We start from the raw sequence: 17,044 nt of genomic DNA, 5'->3' as shown, positions 1-17,044 counted from the left end.
CACCTTGTCTTCATGGTTCAGTTAAAATGACATCACACAGCAAACAAAAACAGGACCTTCGAAGTTCACAATATGAAGGCATTTTAATTCTTACTGGACAAAAGTTTTTTGTTACAAACAGATGTTTGATGAAATCCCTGATTGACTCACATAAGTGTGATAGTCGAAACAGTGCCCTGAATTCTGATTGTTATGATCTGCAATTAAAATAAATGAAAAGGGCCTGGGTAAAACAGTACAAATACATATAAATTAATAAAAAATCTGGCACTTTTGGAATCTTAATATTCTCATTTTAAAGTGCTTGAGTTTCTGACTATTTTGGCAAACAAATTACAATACCACACTTATTGAAAAACCCAATTCACACAGTGCAGAGAAACGCACAAGATGAACAGATTACAACACGTCACTTCTCAGACATTACATCACCAGACCAACAATTCAGCATTTTTAACTGGCTCCGACTAGGCATGGGCTGGTGTAAGTTTCAGACGGTGTGATAACTTTGAATAAAAATATCACGGTATTGTGATTACTGCTCTAAAATAAGTTCTTTATAGATGTCTTAGCAAAAAAAACACACAACTTTTATCCCCTTTGAACACAATACGTTTCATTTTAATAAACACTTATAATATTTTGGAACAATAAACATGCCAAGCTAAATAATAGATAATAAATAATTGACTTCTGCTCTCTTCATTTGTTTTAAAACACAGATTTCTTTACAATACATGAAAAAAAAACACTTTAAAAAAACCTAACATATACCTTAGGAACGGCATATCATAATTTGTTTGCGGTTTTAATACCTTGACTTTTCCAAACCGCGGTAAACCTTGAAACCAGTTCTCGTCCCATGCCTAGCTCTGACAGACAGCAACAGGGGAAACAAACTCATCTGGCCAAACCGATCAAAATGTCTGTTGCTGGCTGTCAGTGCAGTGAATGAATTGGGCTTTTAAATAACACAATAACAACTAAAACTGTTACACATTCTGTATGTAATGAATCAGACCTGTTATGATATTGTGCTCAAGCAAATCATAGTGCAAACCTGAGCAGATAGTGGTGAATGAGACTGACATGTCAAATGATGATGCGTACATTACTATGCAATACATGAGTGCTTGTTTGTGTGGCAGCATGCAGGGGTAATAAACATATATGAATGAGAATGTGTGTCTGATCCCTGCACTGTACAGTGTGGGGGTTCTTAGGCCTGTTTCAGTACAATGTTTGTAATTTCTGAACGGCTTGCGATTCTCATTGGAATGCCATAATAACCGGTTCCAGGGGTCACGTAGACCATAGTGTGTTCAGAGACACGGTAGAGTCCGCAGAAAAATGGATTCATTAGGAATGCCAGGATGGTGAGGGGGAACAGCTGACCAGCGTGTGTGTGACCTACACAAAAGACAAAATTACATTCAGTAGATTTAGGGTGTGAACACACTTGGCGGGTTTAATTTGATAAAAAAAGCATCCTCTGGCGGGATTGCTCTGTTAGTGTGGTTCATTTGTGAATGTTGCCATCCAAACCCTAGTGTCCACTGCCCACCAAACATGCAAGACCCCTAAAACTAGAACTACCCATGCAGTCATTTAGACCATTTTTAACTCTAGCAATTTATTAGCTTAAAATGAAATCCATATAGTATAGTACCCTGACTTTACTAAATGTGTGTATATTTCCTTAAAACATTAGAGCATTAAAATGACAAAACACAAAATGAGCATATTATATATACCTTGAAACAAACAAATTAACCACATTCATTTCTGGTAAAGTCTAGATGTAGATACTCATCATTCATTCGTTCATTTTCTTTTTGGCTTAGTCCATTTATTAATCAGGGGTCGCCACAGCAGAATGAACCGCCAACTTTTCCAGCAAATTTTTACGCAACGGATGCCCTTCCAGCTGCAACCCATCACTGGGAAACACCCATACACTCCTGCATTCACACTCATACACTACAGACAATTTAGCTTAACCAATTCACCTATAGCGCATGTCTTTGGACTTGTGGGGGTAACCGGAGCAGCCAGAGGAAACCCACGTGAATACAGGGAGAACATGCAAACTCCACACAGAAATGCCAACTGATCCTGCCAAGGCTTGAACCAGACCTTATTGCGGTTAGGCAACAGCGCCACCCATATTCACATCAATACAACATAATTTTTGTGACACTGTACAACAATAATTAATATTTTTACATGACTGTGAGGGCTGGGGTAGAGGTAGACATTAATAAAATACAATTCAATCTGTAGTTTAATAAATAATATTAATAATTTTACTAAGTACTGCTTTTACATTACTGTGAGGGCGGGGGTAGAGGTAGAAATTAAAATAAAATTAATGGGTAATTTAATAAATAATATAAATAATTCTTGTTAACTTCCGGCCGCAGCTATATCCCTTAGTGGCAACAACCTGTATTTCTGCATCCACTACCTTTTCCTGTGCCTTTGAATATGTGTGCCTCTGTTGCCTAGCAAAACAAAAACATACCTTTCTGATAGCAAAACATAACTTTTCTTAAAAAGTTAAAAATCGGTCTTTCAAACTTTCAAAAACACTTTTTTACTGCAATAAAAAAATACATTTGCTCTTCCACTTGCTAGACAAAGTGAGCTGTGCTTCTTCGGGGACAGTCTAATAACTCATACACAATTACAGGCTATGTAGTACAAAACACATTGTATTTTCAGGGTACTGACTCCATATAATATGACGACAGACATTTAAAGTTTAAATCTAAAATCTAAGTAAAAGCTCCAAATGTAAACATGACCTGGCAAAAATACAATTCTGTAATAAGTCTTATATAAATTGTCACAATGGCTGCTATGGCTATTCTAATAGTAACAGTGCATGCGGAAAGTATTCATAGCGCTTCACTTTTTCCACATTTTTTTATGTTACAGCCTTATTCCAAAATGGATTGAATTCATTTATTTCCTTAAAATTCTACACACACAAAAATATTTTTTTAAATTGTTGCAAAATTATTAAAAATAAAAAACCTGAAAAATCACATGTACATCAGTATTCACAGCATTTGCCGTGAAGTTCTAAATTAAGCTCAGGTACATTCTGTTTCCACTGATCATTCTGGAGATGTTAATTGGGGTAACATCTCAGCAGCTTAATTGGAGTTCACCTGTGGTAAATTCAGTTGTTTGGAAATGATTTGAAAAGACATGCACCTGTCTATATAAGGTTCCAGGTTTGACAGTGCATGTCAAAGCACAAACCAAGCATGTAGACAAAGGAATTGTCTGTGGACCTCCGAGACAGAATTGTCTCGAGGCACATGGCTGGGGAAGGTTACAGAAAAATTTCTGCTGCTCTGAAAGTTCCAATGAGCACAGCTTATCATCCATGAGTTGAAGATGTTTAGAACCACCAGGACTCTTCCTAGAGCTGGCCGACCATCTAAGCTAGATGATCGGGGAGAAGGGCCTTAATCAGGGAGGTGATCATCAATAACCTGATGGTCACTCTGTCTGAGCTCCAGCGTTCTCCTGTGGAGAGAGGACAACTTTGCAGAAGGACAACCATCTGTCCTTGAGTGGCCCAGTCAGAGCCCAGACCTAAATCCTATTGAATATCTCTGGAGAGATCTGAAAATGGCTGTACACAGTCGCTTCCCATCCAACCTGACAGAGCTTGAGAGGTACTGCGAAGAGGAATGGGCAAAAATTCCCAAACACAGGTGTGCCAAGCTTGTGGCATCATATTCATAAAGACTTGAGGCTGTATTTGCTGCCAAATGTGCATCAACAAAGTATTGAGCAAAGACTCAATACTGATGTACATGTGATTTTTCAGATTTTTAATTTTTAATACATTTGCAACAATCCAAAAAAATATTTTTTTCAAATTGTCATTATGGGGAATTGTGTGTAGAATTGAGGAAATAAATGAATTTAATCTGTTTTGGAAAAAGGCTGTAACATAAAAAATGTGGAAAAAGTGAAGTGCTATTAATACAAAAGTGAAGTGCTATTAATATTTTCCGCATGCACTGTATATAGAATTTGGGAAGTTCCCATGTTAAATCAGTGGGTTTCAGTGCACGGTCAAATAAACTTTTTTTGTGGTTTGATTGAAATATGCAGACAAAGGGGACCAGAAACATCTAAACAAACTATTAAAAGGAGATGATGTCACAAGATGCAACCATAAAAAGGACAGAAGACTTTTCAAAAGTTCTTTATCTTAAAGTTCAAAATGACACTGTGAATGCTTTACTAACAAGGATGAAACATTTTATTTTTACTGCAGACCAAAGTAATCAAATGAAATGAACTATGAGTGTGAAGACTCCCTAATGCTTCAGCAATACACTCTTAATATTTCATTTGACAAACAAGAAAAAGCATCCAAAACACCACAATATTTGAATTGATCTTTACTTACCTGAGAGCACCAGGCTGATGTCTGGCCGCTGCTGGAGGGCCTGTTTGGCAGCATGAGGCTGATGTGCAAGAAGAATAATAGGGCTTTCTGTGGTGCAGCCGTTGAGAGCTTTCTCAACATCCATGCCATGGCCTGGGTACCTTTAAGCAAAGCAGCACCATTAACGCAGGCCCAGTGTAAGGCACACAATATGCACCAGATTTGTATGTATTCAAATAAGAGTGCTGATGACATCACCATGGACTTACCGTAGCATGCGGGCCTCGAGGTCATCGATACCAGCAAGGCAAATCCAGTCTTCAGTTCGCTCAGGGCGGAAGACTTTTGCATGGCTGTTGTGAAGAGCCTCGATGCCCATTGAGTGTAAGAGCTCAAACCATCCTTCCACATCAGCAGTGTAGTAGTCGTGATTGCCTGAAAGAAATTAAAATTTGACATTTAGTTAAACCCCGTTGATCATGCAACTATGGCCAGCTGCAATAATATGATACAATTTTTATTTTCAAGCGGGTATGGACTTGAACATTAATATCACCAGAAATTAATTATAATTTTTTTTCTGGAAAATGTCTTATTTGTTTTATTTCGGCTAGAATAAAAGCAGTTTTTAATTTCTTAAAAAAACATTTTTGGGACAAAATTATTAGCCCCTTTAAGCTAATTTTTTTTTGATAGTCTACAGAACAAACCATTGTTATACAATAACTTGCCTAGTTACCATAACCTGCCTAGTTCACCTTATTACCCTAGTTAAGCCTTTAAATTACACTTTAAGCTGTATAGAGTAAAATATTATTTACTGTCATCATGACAAAGATAAAATAAATCAGTTATTAGAAATAGGTTTTTAAAACTTTTATGCTTAGAAATATGCTGAAACAATCTTCCCTCCATTAAACAGAAATTGGGGAAAAAAATAAACAGGGGCGCTAATAATTCAGGGGGGCTAATAATTCTGACTTCAACTGTGTGTGTGTGTGTGTGTGTGTGTGTGTGTGTGTGTGTGTGTGTGTATATATATATATATATATATATATATATATATATATATATATAAGATGATTAAAAATACATAGGCCTACATGAAATATGTTTCACTTAAACAATTAATATATTAACAAAACAAATTTAAAAGAAATCCCAGAGGCAAGTATCTGGATGCCATTTAATTTTTAGCATTTAAGTTCAAAGAAACAGGCAAATGCTTTCTCTCTTTAACAAAGGGACAATGTTTTGTTAGATAAGAGTGAAATACTTACTGTTTTGAATCATGTTTTAATTTCATCAGTATGACTTAAGTCTGTTTTTAAATTACATTTTTAATGAATTAATAGTAGGTTTTTTTTTGCAAACAATATAATTTCAACACCAATAAACCCAGCATAGACCCTGCCTTCACTTCTGTGGGAGGCCATGCAGCTTGTGTCACTGATGGGTATGTCATGGAAATCATTAAAGCATGGATGAAGAAAATTAAAAAATGAATGAATGAATAAATGAATGAATGAATGAATTTATTTATTTATTTATTTATTTATTTATTTATTTATTTATTTATTTATTAATTTTAGCTGAGGTGAGAAACTGCACGTTTTGAAAACCGTTATCTTCTAAATGAGAATTTTGCAATCGGTCTGGATCACATTTATAGCAAACCCTAAAACTAACATATTGATACCAACACCCCCAAAAAACGTATATTTTGATTTCAGGGGGACTTTAAGACTGACCTGTAGCAAAATAGGAGCCCAGTCGAGGCTTCATTTGTCCCAGTGGTTCTGCAGCGCTCCTCAACCGAGACACCTGAGAGTCAGTCAGATCACCGACAATCACCACCACATCTATAGCAACAGAGTTACATTCAACGTCAGGTACATGTTAAAATAATTCATCCAAATATAAAAAAAAAGTCATCATTTGCTCACCTTTATTGTCATTCCAAACCTGTATAACTAATGTTTTATGAAAAAACTAAAAAATATAAAGAGGGATACTGGTTTCCTATGACTTTGGAAAAATAAATGCCACAGCTATATCAGCCTGCGGTTCAAGACTGTTTACTCACTGAAGCTAAGTAGGGCTGAGCCTGGTCAGGGCCTGGATGGGAGACCACATGAGAAAACGAAGTTAATGTTGGAAGTGGTGTAAGTGGTCAAGCTCGATCTGCAGTCTGTGTGAGTCCTAATGGCCCAGTAAAGTGAAGGGGACACAATACTGTAAGTGAGCTATGTCATTTTGGATGAGACATTAAACCGAGGTCCTAACTCTCTGTGGTCATTAAAAATCCCATGGCACTTCTCGTAAAGAGTAGTTGTTGTCCATCAAAGTGTATGCTGCACACTGGTGGTGGTGTGAAGAGAGCGCCCTGATGAAGCGCTTTGGGTGTATGGTCATACATGATAAATGTGCAATTTAAATACACATTACATTACATGACATTAAAAAACTTGAAAATAATAACATTAGCCTAATAGCACTGAAAGCCTACATCCCACTCTGCATCCCTACATCCCGCGTGCAGTTAGACAGCATAACTACAATACATCAGGTAAAATTCACCAGAAAGAAAACTTTATATTCACTAAGTAATCACAATGCCAGTCTTAAAAAGAAGGTAGGTTGTTGACTTTTGCCTGTAGCTACTTCTCGATCTGAACTGTGTCCGTGAACACTCAGATAAAGCAATCCTTTCTGCTTAAACAGGGTGCGCAGAAGTCCGCAGTTACATATTTTGACAGGCAGGTAGGGCAGCCTGTCATAACGTTCAGACTGAACATTTTGATAAGACGAACTTTTCTTGGTTCTACAGCTTCCACAGAATATTAAAAATACCTACATTTGAACGCGGTGGCGAAGTATGTAGTGCTGTCGCCTTACAGCTAGAAGGATGCTGGTTCCAGCCTCAGCTGGGTCAGTTGGCATTTCTGTGTGGAGTTTGCATGTTCTCCCCGTGTTCGCATGGGTTTCCTCCGGGTGCTCCGGTTTCCCCAACAGTCCAAAGACATGCGCTATAGGATAGAATTGAATAAGCTAAATTTTCTGTAGTGTATGAGTGTGATTGAGTGTGTATGGATGTTTCCCAGAGATGGGTTGCAGCTGAAAGGGCATCCGCTGCGTAAAACATGTGCTGGATACTTTAGCGGTTCATTCTGCTGTGGCAACCCCCTATTAAAAATAGGACTAAGCCGAAAAGAAAATGAACGAATGAATGAATACATTTGGACCACTGAATTGCTAGAAGGATGTGAAAATGTTTTGAAGGTAATAACCACTTGATACTTAAAGTTAAAAACATTCTTCTACATGTATTAAAATATATTATACATGAGAAAGTACATGACTTTGGGGAATGACATAAGGCTGAGTAAACGATGACAAAATGTCATCCCTTTAACACATCAAAACACTGATAGTTAAGCCTATAATGAGACATAATTACCTGGGTTGAGCTCATTCACCATAGACACAATGCGCTGCAGTTTGGAGCGGCCCACAGTAGGTCCCAGATGAATATCGGACAGAAGCACCAACCTGAGCCCGTTCAGAGACTCGGGGAGCTTCTCTACTGGGATCTCTACATCAACCACTTTAGGAGGCTGGGCTGCATTTACCAACCCATACACTGCCAGCACTGCAGTTATTATCAAAGCCAACACAGTCTGTCTGAATGATCCGCTCGCGACCGCATCCTCCGCACTTCTGCTGCGGGACAGAAGCTTGCCAAGGCGATTTAGGCAGCCAAAAACAAATAGGAAGAACAGCAGGATGACATAAACACCCAAACAGGAGAAACTCAGCAGCGAGAGCCAGTGTGGCTCGGTATCTACGAGGAAAAACATGCACAGGTAGCTGCCGTGCACGAGCGCGAGGAACAGCAGGACAATAATCCTCCAGCATCTCTGCGGGACGGAAGGCGCAGCTCGGGCTCCGCACAGCCGCTTCACCACGCGCTTCCAGAGGTACAGCGAGCCCAGCAGCAGCAGCGAGTTGATGAACAGCAGAAACTGCACGCGGAACAGCAACGCGCGCGTGCCTTTGTCGACCCGCTCCGAGATTAATGTTCTGGATATAAGCATAGAGAAAAACACGACCCCCGATGCGATTCCGACTTTGCCCTCGGCGGAGAGGCGTCCGAATCCGAACATACTGACCGGCATATGCGCCCCGGTCACTGACCCCGGTACAGTCCACAGCCAATATGCCGCATGCAGCCTTATGGCAGCACGCAATGACTTATGACAACAATAGAGAATTCTTCATACCTTCCGATAATAGTCGGTTACTTGTAAATAATAATAATGCGTTATCCTGTTAAGTGGGACAGCACAAAACTACTTCCGTAGACAAAGGCGTGATGGCCGCTGTGATGACAGCAGTACTGTTCGAGGTTCTCTGGTTAAAAAGCTCATAAAGACACTGCTGGAAACTCAAGCTACAAAATCGTCCACTACACAATTTGTAAACAAATTTGATACATACACGTCAGTCATTTGACAGCCTGGGTCTTCTGCGTGACAAGTGTGTGCGATAAAATCATTGGCTTGTCACGCAGCGGGGGCGTGGCTAAATGTGACGCTCTTAAACCAGGTTGGAGGAATTTGAGCAACGTAACGTCAGACCTGCAACATTTTACTACAATAAAACCTCCATTTCCTGCCATGGTTTGTAATATGGTGAAACCGTTGAGCGTTTGCCATTTTGCTCTGAAATATGATTTGGATACGATGAAAAATACATCTTTCCAACTTTTACTTAGGTAATGTTGGAGTAGGCCTACATTAATAAGATTTTTTACTTTAAATATTAAAAGATTTATTGACAAATACAATTTAGAACATCCGCCTCCTTAATTTCAGCCAGGACCCTATATAAAAAGGGCCTAAAGATTATAAGAAATTCTAGACGGTTTTCACCCAAAAACGAAGCCTCTGTCAACATTTACGCACCCTTTGCATGTTTAAAGGCTTTCGCCTTATTGTTTAACACGAAGATATTTTTAAAAATGGTTATCTATTAATTTCCATAATAATGTATTTTTTAATTCTTTACAGCATTTAAAAGTATCTTATGTTGTGTTCAAAAGAAGAAAGTTTTAAAGGTTTAAAACCACACAAGGAAGAATAAATGGTGAGATCATTCTCTTTTTGGGGGTGAACAATCCCTTTAAGCAAGGCACAGAGGTACAGCTAGTTTGTATTTTTCGTTTTTTCTTTATGTACATGTGTTTCTGTCTGTTTCTCAATTATAGTATGCATTATTGAGTATATTTCATTCTCTAAATCCTTATTGTTTATCTTTTGCTCAGCAATATTCTGTTAATGCACAAAAGGAATAAGAAAAAGTTTCCTTATTCCTTATTATTTTCTTGTTGGTTCTTAAGTATGTAATTCCCTTGTTATAATCCTCTAATTACAGCCTTTTTTTTTGTTTACTTTGCTAAAATTTGAAAGCTGTTTAAAGGATGTTTCTTTACTTGGAGGAAATACTTTATTTATTTATTTAGTGTTTACCGCAACAGCTGCACACATCAGGCTTCTGAAGGGCATTCATGTGAATGTCAAAGGGAACCAGCCAGGGGCTGTCTGCAAACATCCAAACTTTTAAAAATAAAGGTTATGTAGTAATAGCCTTAATATCCTATTACATAGGTCATTACCCTGATTTGCAAGTGTTTGCTGAAATGCTTAGGCACAGTTTTAAGGAATAGCCATGTCAACAAAGGCTTTTTAATATTTTTTCCACATTTTTAAGTGCCTTAAATTGACTTTTGCTGTTTATTCTGATGAATCTTTTACCCAAAGAGCATCGATACATTATTTAAGCTACCCCTGAGCACTTTTTGTTTGATTTTGGACTCTTAATAGTTATTTGTTGACTTGATGGTTCCATGAAGACACTTTAACATCTATGGAAACTTTTTATCCCACAAAATAATGTTATATACTATAAATAATTTTTCACACTATAAATGTTTTTCACACTATAAAAAAGTGTTCTTAGAACTTTTCACCAAAACTTTTCTCTGAGGAACCATTACTTTAAAAACACCCTATTGTAACCTTAATTTTTAAGCTGTAACTGGTCACCATAGAAAAAAAATACAGATTATTTTCCATAGATGCCACACAAAAGGATCATCATATCTAAAAGCTCTTGGCATATAAAGCCTGGTCTATGTAAATTAAAAGCATAATGCGCACCCCTCACTTGCATTTTAACCGTTTGCAATTGTAGGAAATAAAAACAGTTGAAAGTAATGTTTCTACATTTAACCACCTGCTCTACCAAACGTCTGACCATGTTTTGACTGTTTTAAATAATAAGTGTTAAACTCATTTAAAGACCGACTGTTTTAAATAATGGTTTAGGCACAGCATTGTTGGTTTAAAAGAAAATCAAACAAACATAATCCTGCTGCACTACTACACTCGGGGCTGGATTTAACCCATAAGCAAGGGAAGCAGCTGCTTAGGACCCCAGGAAATCTGAGGGTCCCCAAATAAATACCTATAAGTATAAATGATACTAAATTATATATATAACATCATATTTTGTACGGTGAGGGTAAACAATTTTTTTATTTAAATATAATTACTATATCTGCACAAATGTGTAACCCACCTTTAATCATATAGCAGTCTAGCAGTCAAATTAGTAAAGATTTCGTTTTAAAAATGATATAGTTCAATTATTATGTTTAGTTGTGAAGTTAATTTAAGAAAACAAATAGTTTTAAAAGGTGCTTTACAGGTTATTGTTTTGCATAAAGATGAAATGTAGACAATGAAATCAAATGTTGTAAAAAAAAAAAAAAACAGCAAAATAACAAAAAATTTTTACACAAGGTGCTTTTTAGAACTTTCGGGCCTCTTGACCGGTTGCTTAGGACCCCAAAATCACTAAATCTGCCCCTGACTACACTTGATTTTGGTTTTATTGTTAAAACAAAACAAGAAAACGTGTTAAATGAGATTCTGAAGTATTTTATAACATACTTAAAAAAATTAAGATGATTTAGTATTCAAAAATGTTTTTGTTTTTTTTAATATACAATTATTTTTCAGGGGTTTTTACCTTTATTAATAGGACAGTAGAGATTTACAGACAGGAAAGTGTAAGGAGCAGAATTAGGGGAAGGATTGGCAAAGGATCTCGAGCCTAGAATCAAACTCAGGTCACCGCAACCACCTTAGTGCTATGTGTCGACGCACTAACCACTAGGCTATTGGTTCCGATCAAAAATGTTTTTTGATTATGTTTTCAAATGAATTGGCCTTACATTTCATATTTTCTAATTTTTAAATTTTTGTATTAATTCAGGTATAAACGGACATATCTATCATTTGATAGAGGCTGATATTTTAGAAATGTTAAAAATTGCATTAAGTGTTTTAACTTGTGAAATTAGGAGTTAAGAAATACAATTCAAACATTTTATTCTTGGCGGGCAGTTAAAGGGTTAAGAACATAAAACATACATGAAAGCTTACTCTTAAAAATACAGGTTTCTTGATTGGTACATAAAGAAATTTTAGCATCAAAGTAGCATTCGATGCCAGATTTCTTATACTGAAAAAATGTTTTGTTTTCATTCTTTACACTAAGAACTAATATGATTCCTTTAATAATAGCCCACTGAAAGTTTTTAGAGGGGCAAAATAGTTCTTGTATAACGGCATCACTGCAAAAAATAAGATTAAAAAAACCTTAGGGCCTTTGGTGTGGTTTATTCCACAAACGCCTCTTTATATTGGAAAATGTTGTTTTTTTTCAGATTATAATGGTTCTTTAGAAGCGCTCACTGAAAGGTTCTTTGTTCTATGTGAACCCTTATGTGTGCAAGAGAAAGAATTTTCAACCAGCTCTGTTCTTGCGGATCATTTTGTCGTCTCAATCTGTTTTAAAAGTATCACCATGGTGCAAAATACCCCCCCCCCCCCCCCAAAAAATAAATAAATAAATAAATAAATAAATAAATAAAATAAACAAGGATTGATTCCTTAAGGACGCCAGCAAAAGATGTATGGGAATCAGCCCTTTAATAGTGAGAAATAGTTTTCCCTGATCTGTATCTTCAATAATAATATAAATAATTAAAACTGAAAACACTGAAAACTTACATTTGTCATTAAATAAATATGATGTCATTTCAGTAAATCGATACATTTGATTCACTGAAAACTTACCAAAAATTGGACCCCCCTGATCACCAATGCATAAATCGCACCCTGAGTGCCACGCATGAATGAGAAATGCTGTTACAGCTCAAAAAGCACATTCATAAATAATCAAAACAACCGCGGGAGAACTAGACAGAATGGGTTTTAATATTAAAGGAGCACATGTGGTGTCACAGCGCATTACAGGGTCTTCATTTGCAGCAGTGTGTGGTGCAGGATTTCTCCTTGTCCTTGCACGCGCTCTCGCAGTCCTTCTTGCCCTTACTGCACTCAGACGGACAACTGCCGCAACCTGCCGGGACGAAAAGGGGGAAAACTGACTGAATTCTGCATAACTCTCTTTCAATGATTTAAAGCGTTAGTTAATCGGCTCACTTTTCTTGTCGTGTGCGCATGAGCAGTTAGTGCACTTGCAGTTGTCTCCGCAGTTACAAGATCCAGCTACAACACAGAGATGCAGTGATTACGGTTCATAAATATTTGCTCGTATTACTTATAAATGGCTCATATACTTACATTTGGAGCAGTCACACTGGTCCATCTTTACACCGTAGGTCCAACGATGTATGATGCTTTCGTGGAAGTCTTGTGGAATTAAATGGAATCGCTCCGTCGTGCGTCACAATCACGTGTGACCAATGACCATCATATGATGCGTGTGTGTGTGTGTGTGTGTGTGTGTGTGTGTGTGTGTGTGTGTGTGTGTGTGTGTGTGTGTGTGTGTGTGTGTGTGTGTGTGTGTGTGTGTGTGTGTGAGGCATGAACTGCAATCTCACTCAATAAATGGATTGTTCGCATAAACATAACTACTTGATCAACCTCAGGCCATTAAAGATGTAAGAATATTGAAGATTTTTAGCTTGGCGATATAAGAATGCAAGTCAATGTCGACAGGCTCTTGGCACCTGTCAGTGATGGATGCAGCAAGCTATATTGAAAGATGTTGTGAGTGCAATCTCAATTTGGAAGTCTTTTCACATATTTGAGATATATGTTTTTAATATATGATATGATATTGCCTGTGCTCTGACTATCCTGAAAGCATTAAGGAGCGTTTGCCAAGGCTTTGGATAATAAATCTGTAAAAGAATTGTTGCACAGACCGAGTGTTTCACTTCAAAAGAGCCCAGTGTATCGTCAGAAGCCACAGGTAATCATTTAATATGAACTGTATTTATCATTCATTCAATCATTTTTCCCTGGCTTAGTTCATTTATTAATCAGGTATGTACCGCCAACTTATCCAATTTGTTTTACGCAGCGGATGCCCTTCCAGCCGGAACTCAGGACTGGAAAACACCCATACACTATGGGCATTTTAGTTTATTCAATTCACCTACAGCGTCTTTGGACTGTGGGGGAAACCGGAGAACCCAAAGTAGAAGAAAATGCAAATTCCACAGATAAGCTAACTGGCCCAGTCGGAGCTCAAACCAGCAACCTTTTTACTGTGAGGCAACAGTGCTAACCACTGAGCCATCGTGCCACCCCAACGGTATATTTATTTATTATTATTAATATTTTGACTGAAAGTGGCAGTTAAAATGTTCATTTGTCACCTGTTCACCTGTCATGGGAAATTGACTTCAAATCTTAAACTTTTCCTAAATTTATGACTTTGATATTTTCACAATAAAAAAAATGTGTTTTGTAAATTGAAAATGTAATTTTTGTAGATTTTAGAATAATAAACTCAATAATTAAAAATAAAAATTAAACAATAAAATGGTCAGTGTTTTTTTTTAATAGACCCACATTTAACTTTTAGAGTAAATCTTAAAATGATTAGGGTCCTTGCTCAAAAACAGGAAATAAATAGATAGTGACCAATGCATAAATATAAATTGGCATCATAAGAAAATAAGCTAAATATTACTTAAAGTACTTATCTTAAAGGTGCAGTAGGTGATCTGCCAAAATGCTAATTCTTAACATAACATCTTTGAAACACAGTCCCTCCCTTGCCATCCAAAGCCACGCCTTCTGATGTCATGACAGCAGACAACTCACTAGATCAAGTCATTCGCCAGTAGGAAAACTTTATAATACTCCAATTCAGAACAAAAACCTATTTTATCTATCACGTTTTCAGTTGACAAGCAAAACTTGTCATAATGTGCAATATTTTATGCATGCAAGGATCGCTGCTCTCACTCTCAAACATGCTTTGTCCTTAAGCGACAACTGTATGCTTAATGCTTGGCATGCAGGAATTAAACTTATTACTAAGCCACACTTATATGCTGTTTCAGACCGATTACTAAGAGTAGCATGGTAAACAATGTAGGGAGCACATGAGAAGTGGTCATTGTTCAAAAATGAACCAAGGTGAATATAAACCATCTTCAGCTCATTTAATTTACTATTTACTAAATTTAAATTACTACTATTTACTGATGTTTTGTTGTTAAACTAAATAAAAATCGACATCGATGCTGTAATAGGCCCTTATGAAACTGAAAATAGTCACATCAAACTTTCACTGTAGATTTCAGTGGCTGAACAACACTTCTGTGCATATAACCCATTCATACCAACACAATCTACATCAGCTTTGCGTGACTAAATTAGTTTTAAAACAGAATATTATTTATAATAATTATTATTGTCTAACAGAAATACTTCAGCCATGGTGTGTCATCATTCCTCCAGCGTGCAAAAGTAACTGATATTGATTCAGGACTTTAGGAAGTTTTGATTTAGCTTTTGTATTTACCCTTGGCACTCGAAAGCCACAGAACGAGGCGCGCATTACGTGCAAATGGCGGATCTGCTTGAACGGGGGGCTGCAGATGTACAAATCTACATTTGTTGACAGACAGTTTGGGCTACTTTTCAGAATTAAGGGAATTGTCAGCCTGACAATGTTTATTTGGATGAACATTTTTTTGTCTTATGCCTTACCCAGAATATAAAAATACATATAAATACATTTACATTTAGTCATTTAGCAGACGCTTTTATCCAAAGCGACTTACAAATGAGGACAAGGAAGCAATTTACACAACTATAAGAGCAACAATGAATAAGTGCTATAGGCAAGTTTCAGGTCTGTAAAGTCTAAGAAGGAAAGTATTAGTAGTATTAGTATTTTTATTTTTTGTTTTTTGGTACAGTTAGTGGTATATCCAGAGAGGCAATTACAGATTAGGAAGTGAAGTGGAGACTAAATAGTTGAGTTTTTAGTCGTTTCTTGAAAATAGCGAGTGACTCTGCTGTTCTGATGCAGTTAGGGAGTTCATTCCACCAACGGGGCAGATTGAGCGCGAGCGTTCGCGAAAGTGATTTCTTCCCTCTTTGGGATGGAACCACGAGGCGACGTTCATTCACAGAACGCAAGTTTCTGGAGGGCACATAGATCTGCAGAAGTGAGAGTAGATAAGAAGGAGCAAGGCCAGAAGTCACTTTGTAGGCAAACATCAGAGCTTTGAATTTGATGCGAGCAGCAACTGGCAGCCAGTGCAAACGGACTAGCTAAATACCTTTAGATCACCTACTGCACCTTTATATATTTATAAAATGCAAATGTTCTAACTGCCAGTAAAAAAGCATCAGAGTGGTCTGGTAGTTATATGGGCATTAGACTAATTTAAAAGAAAAAAACCAACATATCTATTAGGGTTGCACGGTTTAATATGGTAGTATCGTGATACTATGTCTCCAAAATACTGCCGGTGCCACTGTTCTTTGTAAACAGTAGTATCGTCATTAACGGTCTATCTACAATACATAATGTTGCATGTGGACATGTCACTAAAATGCTCACACGTTTGTGTAACAATAGACTATTTTATTTGAATAGTCTGTGGAGCACATTAAGGTTGCAAAACTGTGTAGAATTCACGTCTTAATAGTAGCCTATTGCACGTTTTCTAATGCTTCAATTCGAATCTGAATCAGTTCAATTCTGTTCCTGTCAATATGATTTAGTAGCTATAACTACCGCGACAATCTCTTAAAAACAACCGCTCACAAAGTGAAATTTTGAATGACTTTGGTCTCTTACCTGATAAGACAATAGATACAGGACCACTTCATAAAGCCTAACTTGGTTGGGAAAATGCTCCATTTGTAACAAAATTTATTTGGTGTAATTTGTATATTTATTTTAATATAGTATTATATTTTATATAGACTATTTCAATATGCCGATATCGTTGAACCATGAACAGTTCCTGCTAGACATCAAACTATTTAAGAACTGTAACAAGAAGCAATACAGTCATAGCAAGAACGGTCTGGATGCAGACCTGGTGCAATGCAATCTGAGCTGCACCCAATGCTTTTTAATGCACTCACCTAACCCCACCCCTAACCCTACCCCTCACAGTGACGTCACTTGCTCCATTTGAGTGCATTGTGTCTGACATTGCATCACCGAGTGATGCATTCTCAGCTTGTATCATAAAGGCTGCATTCAGATACT

The 17,044-nt window shown here is 37.1% G+C and overlaps 2 protein-coding genes across 2 annotated transcripts; both read right to left on the bottom strand.

The window, feature by feature from the left end:
- Positions 1-48: 48 nt before the first annotated feature.
- Positions 49-9,003, bottom strand: tmppe (transmembrane protein with metallophosphoesterase domain). The gene is made up of 5 exons (NM_001080043.2): positions 7,878-9,003; positions 6,169-6,279; positions 4,687-4,852; positions 4,439-4,578; positions 49-1,410 (listed from the first exon to the last, which is right to left on the bottom strand). The coding sequence occupies exons 1-5, from the start codon at positions 8,581-8,583 to the stop codon at positions 1,220-1,222; spliced, it is 1,314 nt and encodes a 437-aa protein (NP_001073512.2). The 5' UTR covers positions 8,584-9,003; the 3' UTR covers positions 49-1,219.
- Positions 9,004-12,744: 3,741 nt separating this feature from the next.
- On the bottom strand, positions 12,745-13,258 carry mtbl (metallothionein-B-like). The gene is made up of 3 exons (NM_001201469.1): positions 13,135-13,258; positions 12,994-13,059; positions 12,745-12,910 (listed from the first exon to the last, which is right to left on the bottom strand). Exons 1-3 carry the CDS (start codon positions 13,157-13,159, stop codon positions 12,810-12,812), a joined length of 192 nt encoding a protein of 63 aa, NP_001188398.1. The 5' UTR covers positions 13,160-13,258; the 3' UTR covers positions 12,745-12,809.
- Between the last annotated feature and the right edge of the window lie 3,786 nt (positions 13,259-17,044).

Source organism: Danio rerio, chromosome 7, assembly GCF_052040795.2.
Source record: "Danio rerio strain M-AB ecotype USA chromosome 7, GRCz13ab, whole genome shotgun sequence".
Lineage (NCBI taxonomy): Eukaryota > Metazoa > Chordata > Actinopteri > Cypriniformes > Danionidae > Danio > Danio rerio.
Note: the sequence above shows the minus strand (reverse complement) of the source record. Positions and strands in the feature narration are given on the sequence as shown.